The sequence below is a fragment of the Dasypus novemcinctus genome, chromosome 1 (assembly GCF_030445035.2).
Source record: "Dasypus novemcinctus isolate mDasNov1 chromosome 1, mDasNov1.1.hap2, whole genome shotgun sequence".
NCBI classification, from domain to species: Eukaryota; Metazoa; Chordata; class Mammalia; order Cingulata; family Dasypodidae; genus Dasypus; species Dasypus novemcinctus.
In genome coordinates, this window is record NC_080673.1 from 191421611 (window position 1) to 191441558 (window position 19948).

The 19948-nt window shown below is 35.6% G+C and overlaps 1 protein-coding gene across 7 annotated transcripts in view; it reads left to right on the forward strand.

Moving 5' to 3' along the window:
* Nucleotides 1-19948, forward strand: part of LCORL (ligand dependent nuclear receptor corepressor like) — a 181217-nt gene that overhangs the window by 123917 nt on the left and 37352 nt on the right. For 6 of the 7 annotated variants that reach the window (XM_071217163.1, XM_058300459.2, XM_058300479.2 and 3 more), the window contains 2 exons: nucleotides 6743-6985; nucleotides 17231-17324. In XM_071217163.1, coding sequence (XP_071073264.1) covers nucleotides 6743-6985; nucleotides 17231-17324 — 337 coding nt within the window. Of the gene's footprint in view, nucleotides 1-2336; nucleotides 2379-6742; nucleotides 6986-17230; nucleotides 17325-19948 lie in introns of those variants that run through there. The other variant, XM_058300499.2, reaches the window with a different exon arrangement.

Consider the following 19948-nt stretch of genomic DNA (forward strand, 5'->3'; position numbering starts at 1 on the left):
TTATGTATGAAACTAATTCTGCAATATAGTCATTTTGACAATAGCTAATGATATTTGACTCTCAAGTAATGCTTATATGCTTCTGATCTTGTTAAAAATTAGAAGAAAAATATCTCTTATACAGATTTGTGGTGGGTATATTTTCAAAGCAATAATTACAGTTCTAGCAGCATTTTTTGAATCTCAGTGCAAGTGCAGAAGAAATTTCTGTATTTCACAATCCATTTAATTGTGCAATGGAGGAACTTCCTCTTAACATTCAATTAGAAGTGGTTAATATGCAATGTAATGAAATGCTAAAAGACAAGTGTAGCAGTTTGATAACAGTAATGAATTCCAAAAATAGTTATTGAATTATGTTTGTAAACTGGTCTGTACCTTAGCCTGATTAAATTATGATTAGGACTTTGATTGGACCACGTCAGTAGGATGTTCAGTTCCCCAAGGGGTGGGGACTCACAGATAAAAGACATGGCAAAGGACAGAGTTGGAGATTTTTGAAGCTGGAGTTTTGAGCTGTGGAAATAAACACACAGGAGAAGAACACAGAGGAATTAAAGATGGCTCCTTAGACACAACAGATGCCCCAGAGAGAGAGACAGAGCCGTTCATCTGATAGTCTGCATTTGGCCTTGTGGAGAGAGACAAAGCCTAGAGAGCCTCATAGTCTACAGCTGACCTTGTGGAGAAAACTTAGAGGAGTTGAGCCCAAAGAGGAATGAACCTTGGGAAGAGAGGAACCTAGGAAGCCTGAACCCTGGCAGCCATCAGCAGCCATTTTGCTCCAACAAGTGGCAAAAGACTTTGGTGAGGGAAGTAACTTACGCTTTATGGTCTACCCCAAATAAACGCCCTTTATAAAAACCAAATGATTTATGGTGTTTTGCATCAGCACCCCTTTTGACTGACTAATACAGCAAGTATCAGATTAATAAAATTCTATAAATGTCTTTTTTTAAAAAACATAGAGGCAAGCAGAGTGGTATATATGTAAAGTTCCAAAAGCGAAAAAAAAACAAAAAAACTGCCACCCAAGAATTCTATATCCAACAGAACTGTATTTCAAAAATGAGGGAGAGATTAAGGCATTCCTAGATAAGCAAAATCTGAGTTTGTCACCACTAGCCTAATAAGAGATGCTAAAGAGAGTTCTGCAAGTTAAAAAGGAAAGGACGGTAGATAGTAGATTGAGGCCTCATGAAGAAATGAAGATCTTCACTGAGGATATGGGTAAATGTTAATGCCAGGACTATTGTATTTTTTGTTTGTAACTCTAATTTTTACTTCCTACAGGATCTAAAAGGCCAGTGCACAAAATGTAATGATAAATAAGTGATTTTGGACTCATAATGTATAAACATGTAATTTGTGACAAGACCCGCATAAAATAAAGGGGTGCAGGGGTATAGGAACATAGTTGTGTATACTGTTGAAGTAAAGTTGTTATCAAAGAAATTGAGATAGTTATATATTTAGGATGTTAAATTTAAGTCCTAGAGTAACTAAAAGATAATATTGGAAAATATGCAAGCTCATAGAGACAGAAATTAGAATTCAAGTAAGCAGGGAGAATGAGGAGTTAATGTATAATGGGTACAGGGTTTCTGTTTGGGGAGACAGGAAAATTTTGTTAAAGGAAGGCTGTAAGGGTTCCCTAATATTCTGAATGTGATTAATCCCATTGAATGGTATGCTTGGGTGTGATTAAGATGGGAAAGTTTATTTGGATATATGTATATAAGTTTATATTATGCATGTATATTCTAAAAAAAGAAAGAAAAAGAACAACTAAAGGGAAAGTGACAAATGTAATATATGATCTTGGATGGGATCTAGCAAAGGAAGAGGAAAGGCTCAAAGTGACATTATTGGCACATATGAAAAAATTGGAATATAGACTGTGAGCTTTATATCAATGTTAAATTGCTTGAACTTGATAACTATACCTAAAGTAGTTACATAAGTGATAACCTTATTTTTAGGAATTGTACACAACAATATTAAGTGTTCAAAGACTATGATGTATACAACCTATGTTCAGGTGTTTAGAAAATTGGTGGATGGATGGATGGAAGGATGGATGGATGGATGGATGGATGGATGGATGGATGGATGGATTAATATAGATGGGTAGATAGGCTGAAAAGACAAATGTGGCAAAAAGTTAAAATTGGTGGATCTGGCTAACTGGGCAGGATAGGGGATGTTGGAATTCTCTGTATCAGGTTTGCATTATTTTTGTACTGTTCTTTAAGTTTTAGTGTATTTCAGAATAAAATGTTTAAAAAGAATTTATGAAGGTAAACATTGTATTCTTTCAACTTTTCTGTAGATTGAAAATTTGGGAAATAAATTGTTTGGAGAAAAATAAAAGGCAGGTAAGAAATATGTAACAAATGGTTTTTACAACTCTGCTTTCCCTTTTATTTTTCTTTATATCATTACCTTTACTAAAATGATATCAATATATGTCAGAGCTATTTGTGATCTATAAAATTCTATATTGCTGTTAGTATTGATTGTCATCAAATTTGAAGAGAGAGGAAATGGAGATGAGAAAAGAGAAGAAACTAAAAAGCCGCCATCCTGGTGTTTGAATTTTTTTTTTGGATTAATGATTTAAAGTCACCATATCAGTAATCCCATTGAGACTGTGCCCAAAACAAATATTCTTACATTAATTCCAAGTGCAGGGAAGCAGATGTGGCTCAAGTGATAAGGCCTCCGCCTACCATATGGGAGGACCCAGATTCAAACCCTGGGACCTCCTGGTAAAAAAGAAGAGAAAGCATGCCTGCTCAGTGAGCCAGTGCCCGCATGGAGAGCTGAGTGCCTGTGCGAGTATCTGCATGGTGAGCCAAGTGTCCATGTGGTGAGCTAGTGCCCTTGCAGTGAGCCAGTGCCCACTCAAGTGAGTCATGCAGCAAGATGATGGTGCAACGAAAGAGAGACAAAGGGGAGAGTCAAAGTGAATCGCAGCACAGACCAGGAACTGAGGTGGCACAATTGACAAGGCACCACTCTCCACATCAGAGGTCCCCAGGATCAAATCCCTCTGAATGACTCTTGGGGAGAAGGATGAGAAGAGAAGACAAAAAGAGAAATAGATGCAGGAGATCACACAGTGAATGGACACAGCAAAAACAACCGGGTGGGGGTGGGGGAGGCGAAAACAAATCTTTAAAAAAAAATCCAAGTGCAGCTATCCTATGTACCTCCATGATTACATTAAACTCTAATTGTTGGCAAGGAAGGGTATTAAACAAGTGTGTGAATACAAGGGAGGGGGGCTGAAAGGGGAATCAATTTATCCCCAGTGCAGCACATCAAGTATAATTCCTTTTATTTACAGATATATGAAACTTAAGAACACACATTTTCTGGCACTGCACACCCAACATGCAGCAATGGGACAGGCTTAAGATAACTCCTATAAATGCTTCTGTTCAAAAATAGAGAATTGGGATGCATGCTAGCATCACTGTTTCACAGCAATTCTGAAATCTAACTTAGCAAATAATGGAAGTTCTTTAACGAAGTCTTAAGTCCTGGGAATAATTCTCTATGGCTCTTCACTCTGCCTTCTGAGCTAGAGTCCACCCTCTGAGTCATCCATCTTTTATTTTTTTAGATTGAGATATAATTCCATACCATAAAACATACCTTTTTAGAGTGTACAATTCAGTGGTCTTCACTGTATTCACAGTTTTATAATCATCACAGCTGTCTGATTTTCATCATCTTAAAAAGAAAGCACATACCTATTAGCAGATAGCAATTATTCCCCATTCCTTGCCTAACCCTCCTATCCCTTGACAACTTCTAGTATCCTTTTGTCTGTATAGATTTGCCTGTCAGTGGAATCATACAATACATGACCATTTTTGTCTGACTTCTTTTATATAGCATCATGTTTTCAAGGTTCATCCGTGTTGTAGCATGTATCAGTTCTTCATTCCTTTTATAACTAATACTCCATTTTATGGATATACCATACTTTATCCATCATCAGTTGATGGAGGTTTACTCTTTTTGGCTATTATGAATAATACTGCTAAGAGCATCCATATTCAAGATTTTGTGTGGACTTATGTTTTCAGACTCTTTAGTATATACCAAGTAGTTTAATTTGCTAGGTCACATGGTAATTCTGTGTTTAACTTATTGAGAAACTGCCAAACTGTTTTCCAAAGCAACTGTACTATTTTACAATCCTACCATCTATTTATGAGGGTTCCAATTTCTCCATATCTCATCTTTCTCTAATGATAATGGTGTTCAGCATTTCTTCATGTGCTTAGTGGCCATTTGTATAATTCTTCGGAGAAATGTCTCTTTAGATCCTTTGTCCATCTTTTAATTGGATTGTTTACCTTTTTGTTAATGAGTTATAAGTGTTCTTCATATAGTCTAGATATGTTTCTTATCAGATACTTGATTTGCATATATTTTTCCCCCATCCTTGGGTTGTCTGTTTCACTTTCTTGATGGTGTTCTTTGAAGTAAAAAAAATGTTCAGTTTTGGTGAAATCCCATTTATCTGTTTTTTCCTTTGCTCATACATTCTTAGATATGCATAGGTGCTATATCTAAGATTCATTGTCTAATCCAAGATCACAAAGATTTACATGTTTTTTTTTTCTAAGAGTCTTACCTTTAGGTATTTGATCCATTTTGAATTAATTTTGGTGTAAGGTAGAGATAGGAGTCCACCTTCATTCTTTTATATATAAATACCTAATTATCTCAGAATCACTTGTTGAAAAGACTATTTCCCTACTGAATTGTCTTAGGAGCTTTTCAAAAATCATTTGACCATAAGTGCATAGCTTTATTTCTGGACTCAGTTTTATTCTGTTGTTCCATGTTCTTGTCATTATGCCAGCGTTACACTGTTTTGATTACTCTGCTATATAATTTGTAGGTTTTAAAACAAGGAAATTTGAGTACATGGTAGTTAACTTTCTATTGCCTTTTAACACCTAATCTGAAGATTAGGTGGAGAAGTATGTTCACAGAAATTTTCAAAGATTCCTTGAATATTAAGAAATGGTAGATATTGGGAACCTTACATGGAAAGGTGGAAATTTCTTACTTTGGTAATTCACTTCAATTTCTATGTGTTAATATTATGTATTCTGGCTCAAAAATACCACATAGGTTTAGAAATTATGATCTTTTTATTTTCCTTCTTATCAGCCTAGTTAATGTATGTTATTACTAATTTGCCATTTTGTGATTTAAATAAAATATAACTGCTTAGTTTGCCTGTTTACAACCTTATGAGAAAGCCCTATCCTATTATAATTTTTCATACTCCATTATTATTTCCATTTTTATGGATGGGGAAACTAAAACCTGAAGAGGATATTCAACTAGCCTAAGTTCATAAAGATGGACAGTGGCTAGGTTTCCAATCTAGGTAGGTCTCTTACTTCTGAGACTAATAATCAATAGTGTTCCTCTTCCCTGTGTGGTCCTAAACAGAATAAAATGTGGCCATTAACATGTTACTTTTATTATAGACCCATGATCCTTCTTTCAGAATTTAAAATTCTTTGTTTTGGAAAAGGTAGTACAATGTACATAAAGTAAATTATATGACACCTCCAGCAGGGTCTGAGGCTGTACCCTATGATCAAATATATTAATAGTTCTACAGTTAAATGTGCAAATAGGCTAAATGGGTAAAATGAAGGCCATAAGTAAATTCATGTCAGCTCAGGTCCTGCTTTGAGGCAGAGAATCAGTATGTCTAGAAGTAGGCCCAGTTTCAAGAGAAAGATGTATAGAGCCTGCAAGTATGCCTAATCATCCTTTCCAACTTACTAATTACTCTGTCTCTGAAGGGGCAGAGTAAATGAAAGGGTTGGAGCCAGTCTTTATGTCATACCTCTCACTTTCAAAGTTTTTATTATTTGTTGCTGTTACACAAGTTTTGAGAAGAATTTTTTTTTCACTGCTGAACTTCATTATAGTTGTAGCTGATCAGCATGCTTTGGGATTGAGGTTTGGTAAAGACCCTCAATAATGACTCTGGTTTTATAGGAGATTGTACTTATGCTTAGATGAATATTTAGGAATGAGATGCTATTAATATAGTTTTGCAATTTACTTTCAGTTTTCAGCAAACAATAAAAGTAAAATGAAAGCAAATGTGGCAAAACTAATAATTCTTGAATCTTGGTGGAGGCTGTCCGTGTTTATTGTCCAATTTTTTCATTGTTTCAATATGATTTAAATTTTCTAATATAAAAAAGTCGGTGAAAGTAAAAGATCTATAATTTAATGGATACAAAGTTAAAGGAGTTTAGATGTTTTCTATGTTAATACCTGTATTATGTATATTAAGTTAAAATTGTTTACTTGGATATATAAATTATGTTCACACACAGTGTTTTAACATCTATTACATTACATATGAGTGAATATTGAAACTGTGGCAATAAGTTCTACCTCTTTGTCTAATTTTTATCTCTTTTAGTTTGGGACCAAAATGTTTACTTGTAAGAAATGAACAAATATGCCAAGGTTTGGCTTGATGTATTATCATAAAGGTAACTAGATCTGTGAGGTTCCTATTGCTGAGCCTGGAAACTCAGGATAGTTCAGGGTTCTAAAGAACTGGCAATTATGGAATGATGCTAAAAGTCATCTGCAATCATTGACTTGTAATAAAAACAAGTTAAATATTATTTTTCATTTCTCTTTGTTAATGCTTATTATATTTATTTCTTCCTAGATCTTCCTCAGAACTGTGATCCTAACATTCCCCTAGTTGCTCAGGAATTAATGAAAAAGATGATACGTCAGTTTGCAATTGAGTACATTTCCAAAAGTGGTAAAATTCAAGAGAATAGAAATGGTTCATTTGGACCAAGTCTAATTTGTAAAATGAATCAAGCAGAAAACTCCCTACAGGAAGAGCAGGAAGGCCCCTTAGATCTCACTGTGAATCGAATGCAAGAACAAAGTACTCAGCAAGGTAAGTGTAATATTTTGTGTTTTAATATCCATTAAAATATATATATCTGTTTATATTCATAGAGAACTTTATTTTGGAAACTACTACTTATAATGTGGGCTTGAAAGAAGTACTAATTTAACTGTATAAGAGAGGAAATTTGATTGAAATACTGTCATCGCTTATCTAAAGTGTATTGTCAGTAAACCACTTTAGAAATAAAGGATATAAGTAAAGAGATGTTTATGATAAAGAATTATTTTTATACTGGACAGCTAAGAACATTAAACATTTACTCTTCAGTTTTTGCGCTTTGGTGAGAAATAGTGAAATAAATGATTTGCTTTCCAGTTGTTTATGATGAACTGGGAAAAGTGGAATGTTAATACATGGGATATAGTATAATCATATAATAAACTCTCCAGCCACCTTTTTCCTAAGGAGCCTGAAGTGAACTTATCTAATAGAATTTAGTTGAAGGATGAACCATGGCTTCACAGAGAAAAGGAAGAAAGAGCCTTTTTTTTTTTTAAGATTTAATTTTATTTATCCCCCCACCCCCACCCCGTTGTCTGCTCTCTGTGTCCATTTGCTGTGTGTTCTTCTATGTTCGCTTGCATTCTTGTCAGGCAGCACTGGGAATCTGTGTCTCTTTTTGTTGCGTCATCTTGCTGCATCAGCTCTCTGTGTGTACAGCACCATTCCTGGGCAGGCTGTGGTTTTTTTTTCATGGGGCAGCTCTCTTTGCAGGGTGCACTCCTTGTATGTGGGCCATCCCTATGAGGGGGACACCCCTGCATGGCATGGCTCTCCTTGCACGCGGCAGTACTGCGCATGGGCCAACGCACCATATGGGCCAGGAGGCCCTGGGAACCGAACCCTGGACCTCCTATATGGTAGGCGGATGCTCTATCAGTTGAGCCACATCCACTTCCCAGAAGAGCCTTTTAAGTGGGTATAAAGGATGCCAAATAAGTGTTTGCCTGGAAAAGACAGATCAAGTGGCTATTGTTGACACCAAATTAGAGATGAGAGTTGTCAGTTCATGAAGCCAGAAAGCAATCAGTATTAAGTTTGATATTGGAAGGCAGTGGTGTTAGTTCAGGGTTCCAAAGAACAGTAAAGTCAGTGTTTGAAGAAGGTAGTCTTTTCTATCTTGCAAAGAATTGAGAGGAGCTGATATATGGAAATAATTTTCTTTTCTTTTCTTTTTTTGCTTCCCTGAATTTAGGTTGCATTATTTTATTTATGTAGACAGATCAGAGAAATATTAAGATATTAATTAGATAGGTTATAAGACAGAGAAGGAAATGACTTTAATAAGGCATAAGGAAAAAATTATCAGTACATAGAATTCTGGAAATCGGAAAGCAGAAAGGGTGTTTAGAGTCTTTTGTTTTGTTTTGCTTTTCCATGCCTTACATCCTTTATATCTCCTTTGGGGAAGACACTTTAGTATACTAAAAAGACTAGGACATAGGAGTTGAGGTTAAAATTTTAGCTCTGCTACTTATAAATTATTTAGCAAGTAACTTAAGTATCAGAGCTTTAATTTCTTCATTTGTAATAACTTTTTATGCGTTTGTATTTTGGCATCTGTAAGAAGTAAGAAATAAAGTTATGTACCAGTAAATACATTAAGTAGTACTTGCATCTATAATTATCCAAATGGCTACCTTTACCAGAGGTCTTTATTTCTTTCTCATGTTTTGATCCACTTTAGCTTCCTTTCCTTTTGCTTGTAGGGCAGGTCTGTTGGTAATGAACTACCTCAGCTTCTGCTTATCCAAAAATGTATTAATCTCTCCCTCATTTGTGTAAGACAGTCTCGCTGAATACAAAATTCTTTGTTTGGCATTTGTCTCTCTCAGCATTTTGAATATTTCAATCTGGTGCCTTCTTGTTGCCTCCATGGTTTCTGATGAGAAACTGTCAATCTCACTGGGACTCCCTTGTACATAACTCCCTTGTACTCTTCTTTTGCAACTGTTAGAATACTCTCCTTGTCCTTTGCATTTATCAGTTTGATTGCTGTGTGTCTAGGCATATTTCTCTTCAAATTTATCCTTTTTGTTATTTGTTGACCTTCTTAAATATGTATATTCATGTTTTTTGCTCTTTGGGGGAAGTTTTCTATCATTATTTCTTTCAATAGTCCTTCCTCAGGTTTTTCTCTTTCTTCTCCTTCAGGAACTCCCATAATGCATGTAAAGATACACTTGATGTTGTCCCACAGGTCTCTTAGGTTATTTTCCCTTTTTGCTTCTCAGTCTGACTAATTTTATTATTATTGTATTCGAGTTCACTGATTCTTTCTTCTGTCAGCTCCAAGCTGTTATTAAAACCCTTCTGGGAAATTTTCGTTTCATTTATTATAGTCTTCAACTCCAGTAGTTCTTTAATTCCTTTTTAAAATTTCTGTCTCTTTATTGAGCTCCTCATATTGTTTTTGTTTTTCTGATATCCTTTAGTCCTTTCACTGCATTTTCCTTCATCTCCTTGAGCATATTAAAGATCTTATTTTTAAAGTCTTGGTCTGGTATATTTTCAGTCTGGTATTTTTCATTGGTGTTTTCTGGATTTTTATCTTATTCCTTTGTATGGGCCATTATTTCCTGTTTCTTTGTCTTGTAATCTTTTGTTATCCCTGGACTGTTTCTTGAGTTGTATCCAGAGATTTTCTTGAGTGCCAGAACTAAGCAAAGGATAAAACCAATGCAAATGGCACCTTTCATAGTCTTTGAAATTTGGCTTTGCAATGGTCTCTTTTATATTTCAGCTCTCCTATCAAGAAAGTCAGCCTAAGGCAATGCAAGTGTAGAGTCCTCCCTTTCTTTTTTGCATCTGTATCTTGTCCTGGCCTTGTGATTCCTTGTGGCTTTAGGAGTTCCTTGTTTATAAGAATTTGAATATTCCCTTACTCCCTAGGAAACATACCTTCTCTCTCTCTCCCAAGTGCTCCCCAACAGTATTTAAGACATGTAAGTCTTCCTTACAGGCTCCCTGACTCAAATGTTAAGTTGCTCTTGCAAGCTTCTTCTGCCTAGTGGGTATTTTCCAGGAAATGGAGGAAGCAAGCCAAAAAGGAGGTCCTAGGTTAGGCTTTCCCAACTAGAAAGAAGCCAGGGAACCACAATAGAGCACTGGCTGTCCCCACACTGCCTTAGGCAGGGGGTAAAGGAGGGCACCAGGCGTGCCAGGGTCTAAAGAGATAATTTTCATAAAATCTACCTTAACTCACATATCCTTGAAATTATCATTGTGCAAAATGGATTCTTGTGCTCAGGTTGAATAAGTTCTTTAAAAGGGAAGTGGGCTTGGCCCAGTGGTTAGGGCATCAGTCTACCACATGGGAGGTCCTCGGTTCAAACCCCAGGCCTCCTTGACTTGTGTGGAGCTGGCCCATGTGCAGTGCTGATGCATGCAAGGAGTGCCGTGCCTCGCAGGGGTGCCCCCGTGTACAGGAGCCCCACGCGCAAGGAGTGCGCCCGTAAGGAGAGCCGCCCAGTGCGAAAGAAAGTGCAGCCTGCCTAAGAATGGCACCGCCCACACGGAGAGCTGACACAAGATGACACAACAAAAAGAAACACAGATTCCTGTGTTGCTGACAACAACAGAAGCAGACAAAGAAGATGCAGCAAATAGACACAGAGAACAGACAACCGGCAGGGGCGGGGGGGTGGGGGATAAATAAATAAATAAATAAATCTTTTTTAAAAAGTTTAAAGAAGTCCTAATCATCCTTTTCACAAAAAGTCATTAAGAAAAAACTTAATTCTTTAAAGCAGATGTTACTTCTATATTTAAAATCTTCCTTAGTTTTCTACTACTTTAAAAAATAAAATTTAAATTCCTTTTCATGACCTTTAGGACTTTGCTAAGGTCTTATCCTTGTCTGCCTCTTTGGACTTACTCCTCCCTCTCTCCCTGGCTGTGTGTAAGTCATACTATTTGTCTTTTTCTGACACATGGCAAGCTTTGCCACTTCAAAACCTCCTCTCTTGCCTTTGACAGAGATATTCTTCCTTCAGTACTTCTTATTTCTCTGGCACCTTAACAATAAGAGAATGGTAAATTCCAGTATACAACGATAAATAACTCTTGTGTGATAAAAGAAAAGAAAATACTGTTAGAAATATGAAAAGACAGATGATAGTCTGTGGAAAAATATTTTCCATTTATATTACTAAATAAAGAATTAATCTAATACATAAAGAGCTTCAAAATATTGAGAGGTAATAGGTTCAACTTGACAAAAAAATGAGCATATTTACACTCATACTCATAGAAGAAGAAATTTTTAAAGCATTTAAACTTAGAAGAGTATGCCTAACCATGCTCATAAATGATTCATACCTATCAGACTGATAAAAATTCAAGTTTAGCAACATATCCTACTTGGTGAGACTATGAAGAAATGCAGTGTCACACATTACTGGTGGAATACAAACTGCTACAATCTCTGTGGAGGGGACTTGACAATAATTAAAATTAGTTAGGCATTTACCCTTTGACCCAGCAATTCTAGTTAAAGAAACAAAGCCTATAATTAAAGCTGTACAAATATAGGATGATATATATTCCAGTTTATTCTTTGTTGCATTATTTATAATAGCAAGGGATTAGAAATAACCCAAATGTCTTTTAGTGGTAGACTGTTTAAATTATGAAATTTGACTTTTAATAAATGTTTGGCATTAAATATTAATCTAACATTTCCATGTGTGTGAAGGAGTAGGGCCTTCCAATCAGCTCAGTCTGCTATTTGATTTAGAAGTCTCCACCATTGCTTTATGGACCTTGAAGTTTGAACAGAAAATTGGAAACTTAGAAAAAAAACACAGAGCATAAAATTTGACCATTGTTCTAAGAACTTTACATAAATCAACACATTTACCTCATAGTAACCTGTGAGTAAGCTCCATTATTATCACTATTTTACAGAGTTGAAAACAGAGACTTAAGAATGGCAGATTAGCCCAGAGTCACACAGTTAAGCTTGGAAGCAGTCTAGCTCAAAGGTCTCACTCTTGACTAATACTCTGATGTATTCCTAATGAATTTGCATCATATGGTTATTTAATCTATATGAGCTTAATACTCAGAGAGAAGGAATCATGGAAAAGTATGGGAAATTCTGCTTTATTTCATCCAGTGAGCATAATGCTCCACGGTGAGATGAAATGGAGCATGAGATTCTACTGTTCTTAATCAGTTCTGACATGTCTTCCAGAGAGCATTGTGTGAGCAAAGTGCAAACCTTGCTACTCTAAAGATATTTAAAAATATTCATCTTTCATCAATAAGCATTCTGAACACCTGTCAACTATGTCATAAGGTACTCAAGCAAAGAAATTGCTTATTCTTTCCAACAATGGAGGAAACAGAGTCTGTTTTGTTTTTTTTTTTTAATATTATTTTACTTGAAATGTTTTTTTTTTTTTTTTTAAGATTTATTTATTTATTTAATTTCCCCCCCTCCCCTGGTTGTCTGTTCTTGGTGTCTATTTGCTGCGTCTTGTTTCTTTGTCTGCTTCTGTTGTCGTCAGCGGCACGGGAAGTGTGGGCGGCGCCATTCCTGGGCAGGCTGCTCTTTCTTTTCACGCTGGGCGGCTCTCCTCACGGGCGCACTCCTTGCGCGTGGGGCTCCCCCACGCAGGGGACACCCTTGCGTGGCACGGCACTCCTTGTGCGCATCAGCACTGCGCATGGCCAGCTCCACACGGGTCAAGGAGGTCCGGGGTTTGAACCGCGGACCTCCCATATGGTAGACGGACGCCCTAACCACTGGGCCAAAGTCCGTTTCCCCAGAGTCTGTTTTGACCTCTAGTATGTTAGCTTCTCTAGAGAATTTTAAGGTAATTTTGGTTATTTATAATTTTCTTTAGAATTTTATCCTTCATATGAGTTGTGTATCCACTTAAAATATAAGCTCTTATGATAAAACATATCCTTAGTAATTAAAATGACAAATCAACTTTGTGGTAATTTTTGTATTTCCATTTGAACTTCTATTACATTTCCTTTTTTTTTTTTTTTTAAAGATTTATTTATTTATTTATTTAATTCCCTCCCCTTCCCCAGTTGTCTGTTCTCTGTGTCTATTTGCTGCCTCTTGTTTCTTTGTCCGCTTCTGTTGTCGTCAGCAGCACGGGAAGTGTGGGCGGCGCCATTCCTGAGCAGGCTGCACTTTTCTTTCGCGCTGGGTGACTCTCCTTACGGCGCACTCCGTGGGGCTCCCCTACGCAGGGGACACCCCTGCGTGGCAGGGCACTCCTTGCGCACATCAGCACTGCGCATGGGCCAGCTCCACACGGGTCAAGGAGGCCCGGGGTTTGAACCACGGACCTCCCATGTGGTAGACGGACACCCTAACCACTGGGCCAAATCCGTTTCCTACATTTCCTTTTTATATTATAAATCTTATACTTGTCTTAGAGAATATTACCTCTTTTTATTTCATATAAATCCACCTAATGTTTTTAGCTAGACTGTAAAATGTACACTGTCAAAATCTTATCTCTTTTACTTGTTTTATACTACTCTAGAGAATTTAGCATGCTTAGTTTTCATCCATTGAGGTAATTAGTACTTAGGAAATAAATATACCAAAAAAATTAGTTATGGTATGGTAAATAGATTTTTAGTACATGATGCTGATAGATGTAATCATCAGCAAAAGTAAGAAAATAAACTTTTATTCAAATCCCAGTCTTTCTTATTCTCTGGCATTCCCAATCTATCTTTTCCTCTCTCTTCTAACTGCTTTTGCTTTTTTTGTTCAGACAATTCTAGGTTTAACCTGTTTTTGTTTTTCTAGCTCTTGAGCTGCATTAGGCACAGAAAAGGAAATCATGGTATAGGCGCTTATACTGCTAAGAAGAAGTGAGATTTCCTATAGATAACTAAATTTTACCTAAAAATCCTCAGTGCATATCGGAACTATTTATATACATATTTATATATCTTTTCACTAATCAGTGTTCCCTGATTAAAGAATATAATGTAATGTGCCAGAAATATAATGGAATATGTTTTCCGTAGACACAGCCAGTGAGTTAACTTTACTTAGCAAATTCTTTTAGAACAGAACTTTTAACATAGGCAGCCTAGTTGTGAAGAAGGAAATTTAGGAAAAAAGATGAAAGTATTCCTTGCCTGGGTTATTCTTTGTAGTTCCCGAAGAGGAAGACTCAGGTCTAATGGTCTGATTTGGGGTAGGTTTCTTAAAGGAGAAACAGGGTTTAGGTTTAACTTATCCTCAAGATTAAAATAAGCTGTAACTAGTGCTATGTGTGGCCATCAAATCAGCAAAAGATGGATCAAAAGGACAAGAGTAGCTTTATTGACCTAGAGTAGTAAGTTACAGCCTATTTACAATGTTTATGTAAAGCAGAGAGGAGTTCCCTGTACCTCCTTTTACTATTTTTATTTTGTGGAATACTTAATTTAAAAATGAATTTATTAAAAGTCTAGAATAGTTTATAATTAGGAAAATTTCATTAATTTATTCTGTAACTTTTAGTAGGTAATAACAGACTTAGGAAGAAGTAATGTTTTTTTATGCCACAAACTGTACGTGAAACATGAGCAAAATCAAAATTAGTGAATACAGTGATGAACCTGAATATGAGTTAGGCAGTGACCACCTAAGATCACTTAAGAAGTGATGTTAAGGTCTAGAAGTAAGAATAAATTTTTAATTGCTGAAGAAGAGAAATGATGATAGTAAAACAAAGAGAAAACAACATTTCTTTTAGTTTCTAGCAAGTATAAATATATATAAATGTTACAGGATGCTAACAGAAAGGAGAATATGATCACCTTCTGCTTGGGGGGTATCTTATCTTTAAAGAAAAGTAAGAATTTGACAAGTTGAATAGGTGAAAGAGCATTCTAAGCATAGGAAACAATGTACTGCAATTCCAGAGACATGACATTGTGTACCTGTTTGAGTATGATTAAGTGATTTGATACATAAGGAATGTGGGGTTTGAGATGAGCTGGGGACTAAATAGAAAATTAGGCTGTATGGATATACCAGGGCAAGTATTCCATTTAAAAAATATTTTAAGGTACTGTATGCCTGAGGGTTTGCTTACTTCTCCAGTCTCCACTTTACCTTTTTAATATAGGCACTCTAACCATAATGAATTTTTTCAAATTCTTGAAATGCTATTCAGCAAATATTTCTTGAACACCTATTGTATTCCAGGTAGTATTCTAGGCAATAGAGATAACATCAATAAATAAAATAGACGTGGTTTCTGCCTTCACATAGCTTATTATCTGGTGGATAACATTGCTAAGTTTACAAACTAGAATACAGCCAGTTAATTACTAAATAATGTAGGTCACTGTTGCTAGTATGGGAAATTAGAAGAATGACAACCAACTAAGTCCAAGGTGTGACCTGAATGATTGAATGATACATAAGATTTGGTGAGAATTAGGATGAATGCGGGAGATGGAAGAGAATGTTAGGCAGAGAAATCTAACAGAATGTGTAAAAGCTGAGAAATAGCATAGTACTTCCCCAAATGGTTTCCCTCCTCTACCCTTAGTCTTTTGCTACCCATTCTCCCTACAGGAGTTTGGTCCTCTAAAAACATAAATTAAATCACGTGAGTATTCCTCTCAAAACCTTCCAGTGGCTTCCTATCTTTCAAAGTAGAATTCAGACTTCTTACCGTGCCCTACAAGGCCCTGCATGATCTTTCTTCTTATATTTGTGATCTCTTACATTTGTGATCTCATCTCATCTTAGCCTAGTTTATTCCTCCCAGCCACACTGCCCCATTTGATCTTCCTCAAACATTCCATATGTAATTGCATATAACAGCCTTTGCACAAACTGTTTATTCTAGAAGCTTTACCCCAGAAAGCTTGATTGGTAACCTTGTTCAGGACTGTTCAAGTTAAAGAGGCCTAAACTTTATAAAATAGCAGTCCCCTCAGCCCTAACCTCATTACTTAATCAGCTTATTTGGCTTTATTTTCCTAATAGCACTTAGCATCAACCTGAAATACGTTTGGTATTACATTGCTACTGTTGTTGTTCTTATTGTATGAATCCTGTCACTAAATGCTAAATATCCTGAGAACAGTTAATTCATCTGACTTTTCTCACTACTGTTCTCCTAATGCCTGAAACAGTGGTTAGCACATAGTAAGCACTCAATACATAATTGTTGAAGTGTACGTAAGATGTTATGGATGGGATGTTTTCTTTTATTCATCTTTTTACTCTCAGGTTACTTAAGTGTTAAGTGAATTCATATGGTAACAATAAAACCCAGATGAATTTTTTTAGTGTATTATTTAACATGTATTTTCTAATAAAAAACAATCCCTTATAGCTTAAATTTCCCTTTTTTTTTTTTTTTTGCTATCACTAGGGGCATAGTCTTAGTATTATTTATTGCTATGTGTAAAATTCATAGTATATTTTTATTCATTTTGATCCTGGAGTTTTGTCAGATTAACAGTATTGTGAATCATCAGAGTTTTATGAAAATTAAATATTATGATAAAACAATAAAAATAACTACATTTAAATCAGTAGTTAGGCAGTCATCTTATAACAGGTTATTTTTCCTATGAAATTATTTTGTTTTAACTTATGTCTTTGATTATTCTTCATCCACTCATAGATTTTGCCACAATATATTACATATTACATAGGCAATAACTCAACTGTTGTACATCTCATAGTGGAAAATAGTAAAATTGCCTACTTTAAGTTCTAAAAAAATACATTGGTTATACATAGAATAGCAGCTTACCTAAAGTTACATGTTCTGTATATTCCTGGTCCTAGTAAATGCTAATTATTCAGTTCTCTTAGTCTTCATATTTGCTATGCTATCCATTGTGTACAACTTCTTTCATTCCCATCTTCCCAAAGCATCATCTGAGAGACTTTGGTGACAAACAGTTATGGATAAATAATCAGATTCATTGCAAAATGGTGGCAGATGTAACCAGTAGTAATGGTCAGAGTTGATTTTAAGTCATGCAGTTGGTTTGTTTCTTCATCTCACATGACAACACTAGCTTCTCTTCTTTACTCTCTTTCTATGTAGTGCAGTCTCAGTCATGTGATACTGCTAAAACCATAAAATAAGTAGGTAATGGCCAAATGTCAAATACAAGTATTAATATTTAGGTCATAAATTAGTAGATTGGTAAAATATGAAATGTTAAAATGTAAGGACTGCCTGTCTGTCACAAATGTAAAGCTTTTTTCTCTTGCAAAATTTATAGGGGATGGAGTGTTAGATCTCTCTACAAAGAAAACCAGCATAAAATCTGAAGAGTCATCCATATGTGATCTTTCTTCTGAAAATTCAGTGGCTGGGTAAGCAATATCTAGGGAATAAAATTTAATGTTAATATAAAATTACCTCTGTGCAGAACTCATAATACTATTCTGAGTAGATTTACATACATAGTTTTCCTCCAGAATTTTCGTCACTCATAAGTGTGTCTTTTTCATACCTTTCATTTGTCCTTTCTCTTTCTTTTTTATTATTTCTGTTAAAGAAAAGTTATCAGAACAATCACCAAACTTTAGTTCATGTTGCTAAAATGAACTACCATCATAATCATAGAAAACAAACTAAGAAGCCGGATGAGTAAAGAGAATTTTAAATATTCAGAAGGCAATTGTAAGGGAAATACTTAATTTCAATATTTAATTTTTTAAAAGCAATGAACAAATTCTAAAAGTACTGTACTTAATTCTTTAAGCCAGCTTATAGTGTTCACATTTTTTTATTGTGTTTTAGGCGTGGTGGCAAACTATTTAATATACCTAATAATCACCACAAAAAGTCCTTTCATGTTTTGAAAGCTGTCATTGAATTAATTTAAATAAATAATAATGAAATGCTGTTCTGTTGGATTTTTAAATTTTTTCTTTGTATTTTTTGCATCTTCCCATTAACAAACTGCCTAGGAAGCTTTATGTCACGTTTAAATCTTAGATGTAGAGTGTAATTTGTTTCAACTAAGGCTGAAGTAACATTTGAGTCATCAGGTATAGTAAGCTTTCTGTCTGAGAAACTTTGAAAGGTACAATACACGAAATAGTGAGAGTATTTATAATATCTAAAATTAAATTACTTTAAATATGATTTACCTACTTAAGTTTTTGTTTAGAGAAAAATTAGTCTTGTGGAAATATGGGATGTTTGTGTTTGGTAATATTCTTGCTACTACAAATTTCCTTTAAAGGGGTTGACTCTTTTATTACTTGTTTAGCGGTAACGTCACATTTCTACTAACAAAAACTCCTTTAGGATTTGGGTATTTTTTATAATGGAACACTAATTGTACAAATAAAAATTATAAGTGCTGCTCTGCAAGCATCTGTCAGAGGAATAGCAACATCATGAGAATATTTTTACAAATACTGAGCTAGGATTTTATGTTCTTGGAAGGTTTGCCCGTTGAGGCCACCGTATGATTGACACATTGTCCTACCAGGACTGTAGCGTTTGCTTTGATAAGGAGTAACTACTACATCTCACAGACTTAAAAGTGTCATAAGCAGTGATGTTACCTAAGCAAGGAGTATAATAAAGGAGTGGACCCTCCCCTTCCATAGCTGTGTGAGAGTCTCTCATGCATCAGTTTACCATCGTTTCATTCCATCCATCCAGGAGACTACACAGAAACAGAGAGGACTATGTGGAAAGAAGTGCTGAGTTTGCAGATGGTTTGCTCTCAAAAGCTTTGAAAGACATTCAGTCTGGAGCACTGGACATAAATAAAGCAGGCATACTTTATGGCATACCTCAAAAAACTTTACTTCTCCACTTAGAAGCCTTACCAGCAGGGAAGCCTGCATCTTTTAAAAACAAAACTCGAGATTTCAATGATAGTTACTCATATAAAGACAGTAAAGAAACTTGTGCAGTGCTGCAAAAGGTAGCCTTGTGGGCAAGAGCTCAAGCAGAGCGCACAGAAAAAAGTAAACTCAATCTACTTGAAACCTCAGAATTAAAATTCCCAACAGCTTCCAGTTACCTCCATCAGTTAACTCTACAGAAAATGGTTACTCAATTTAAAGAAAAAAATGAAAGCCTACAATTTGAAACTTCAAATCCTACTGTACAGTTAAAAATTCCTCAGCTACGAGTAAGTTCTGTTTCAAAACCACAACCTGATGGTTCTGGTCTGCTGGATGTTATGTATCAAGTTTCCAAAACCTCTTCAGTCCTAGAAGGATCAGCTCTCCAAAAACTGAAAAATATACTCCCTAAACAGAACAAAATAGAATGTTCTGGACCGGTAACTCATTCAAATGTTGACTCTTATTTTCTACATGGGGACCTCTCTCCTTTGTGTCTTAATTCTAAGAATGGAACAGTTGATGGAACCTCTGAAAATACTGAAGATGGATTAGATCGAAAAGATAATAAGCAGCCCAGGAAAAAGCGTGGCCGCTATCGGCAATATGATCATGAAATAATGGAAGAGGCTATTGCAATGGTAATGAGTGGAAAAATGAGTGTTTCCAAAGCACAAGGAATTTATGGGGTACCTCACAGCACTTTAGAATACAAGGTAAAAGAAAGATCTGGAACACTGAAGACTCCTCCGAAGAAGAAACTCCGAATACCAGACACTGGGTTATATAATATGACAGATTCAGGGACTGGCAGCTGCAAAAACAGCAAGCCTATGTAGATTACTTGTTAGGAAAATGTATGTGTGCGTGTGTGTGTATGTGCACAGGTGTGTGTTTGCGTGTCTATATACACACGTGTGGGAATTACAGATGCTCACTCTGACAGGAGACATGAAAATTTACAGTTCAAAAACCACTTACATGCCTTTTGAAAAAAAGTTTTATTCAGGGTTTTCACTGTGGACAGAATTATATAGTTCCTTACTTAATTCTGATAGTTTGTATTTAATCCTTGTATAAATAGGTGAAAAAGATTCAGGTTTTCTTTAGTAGTCAATAGCATAAAA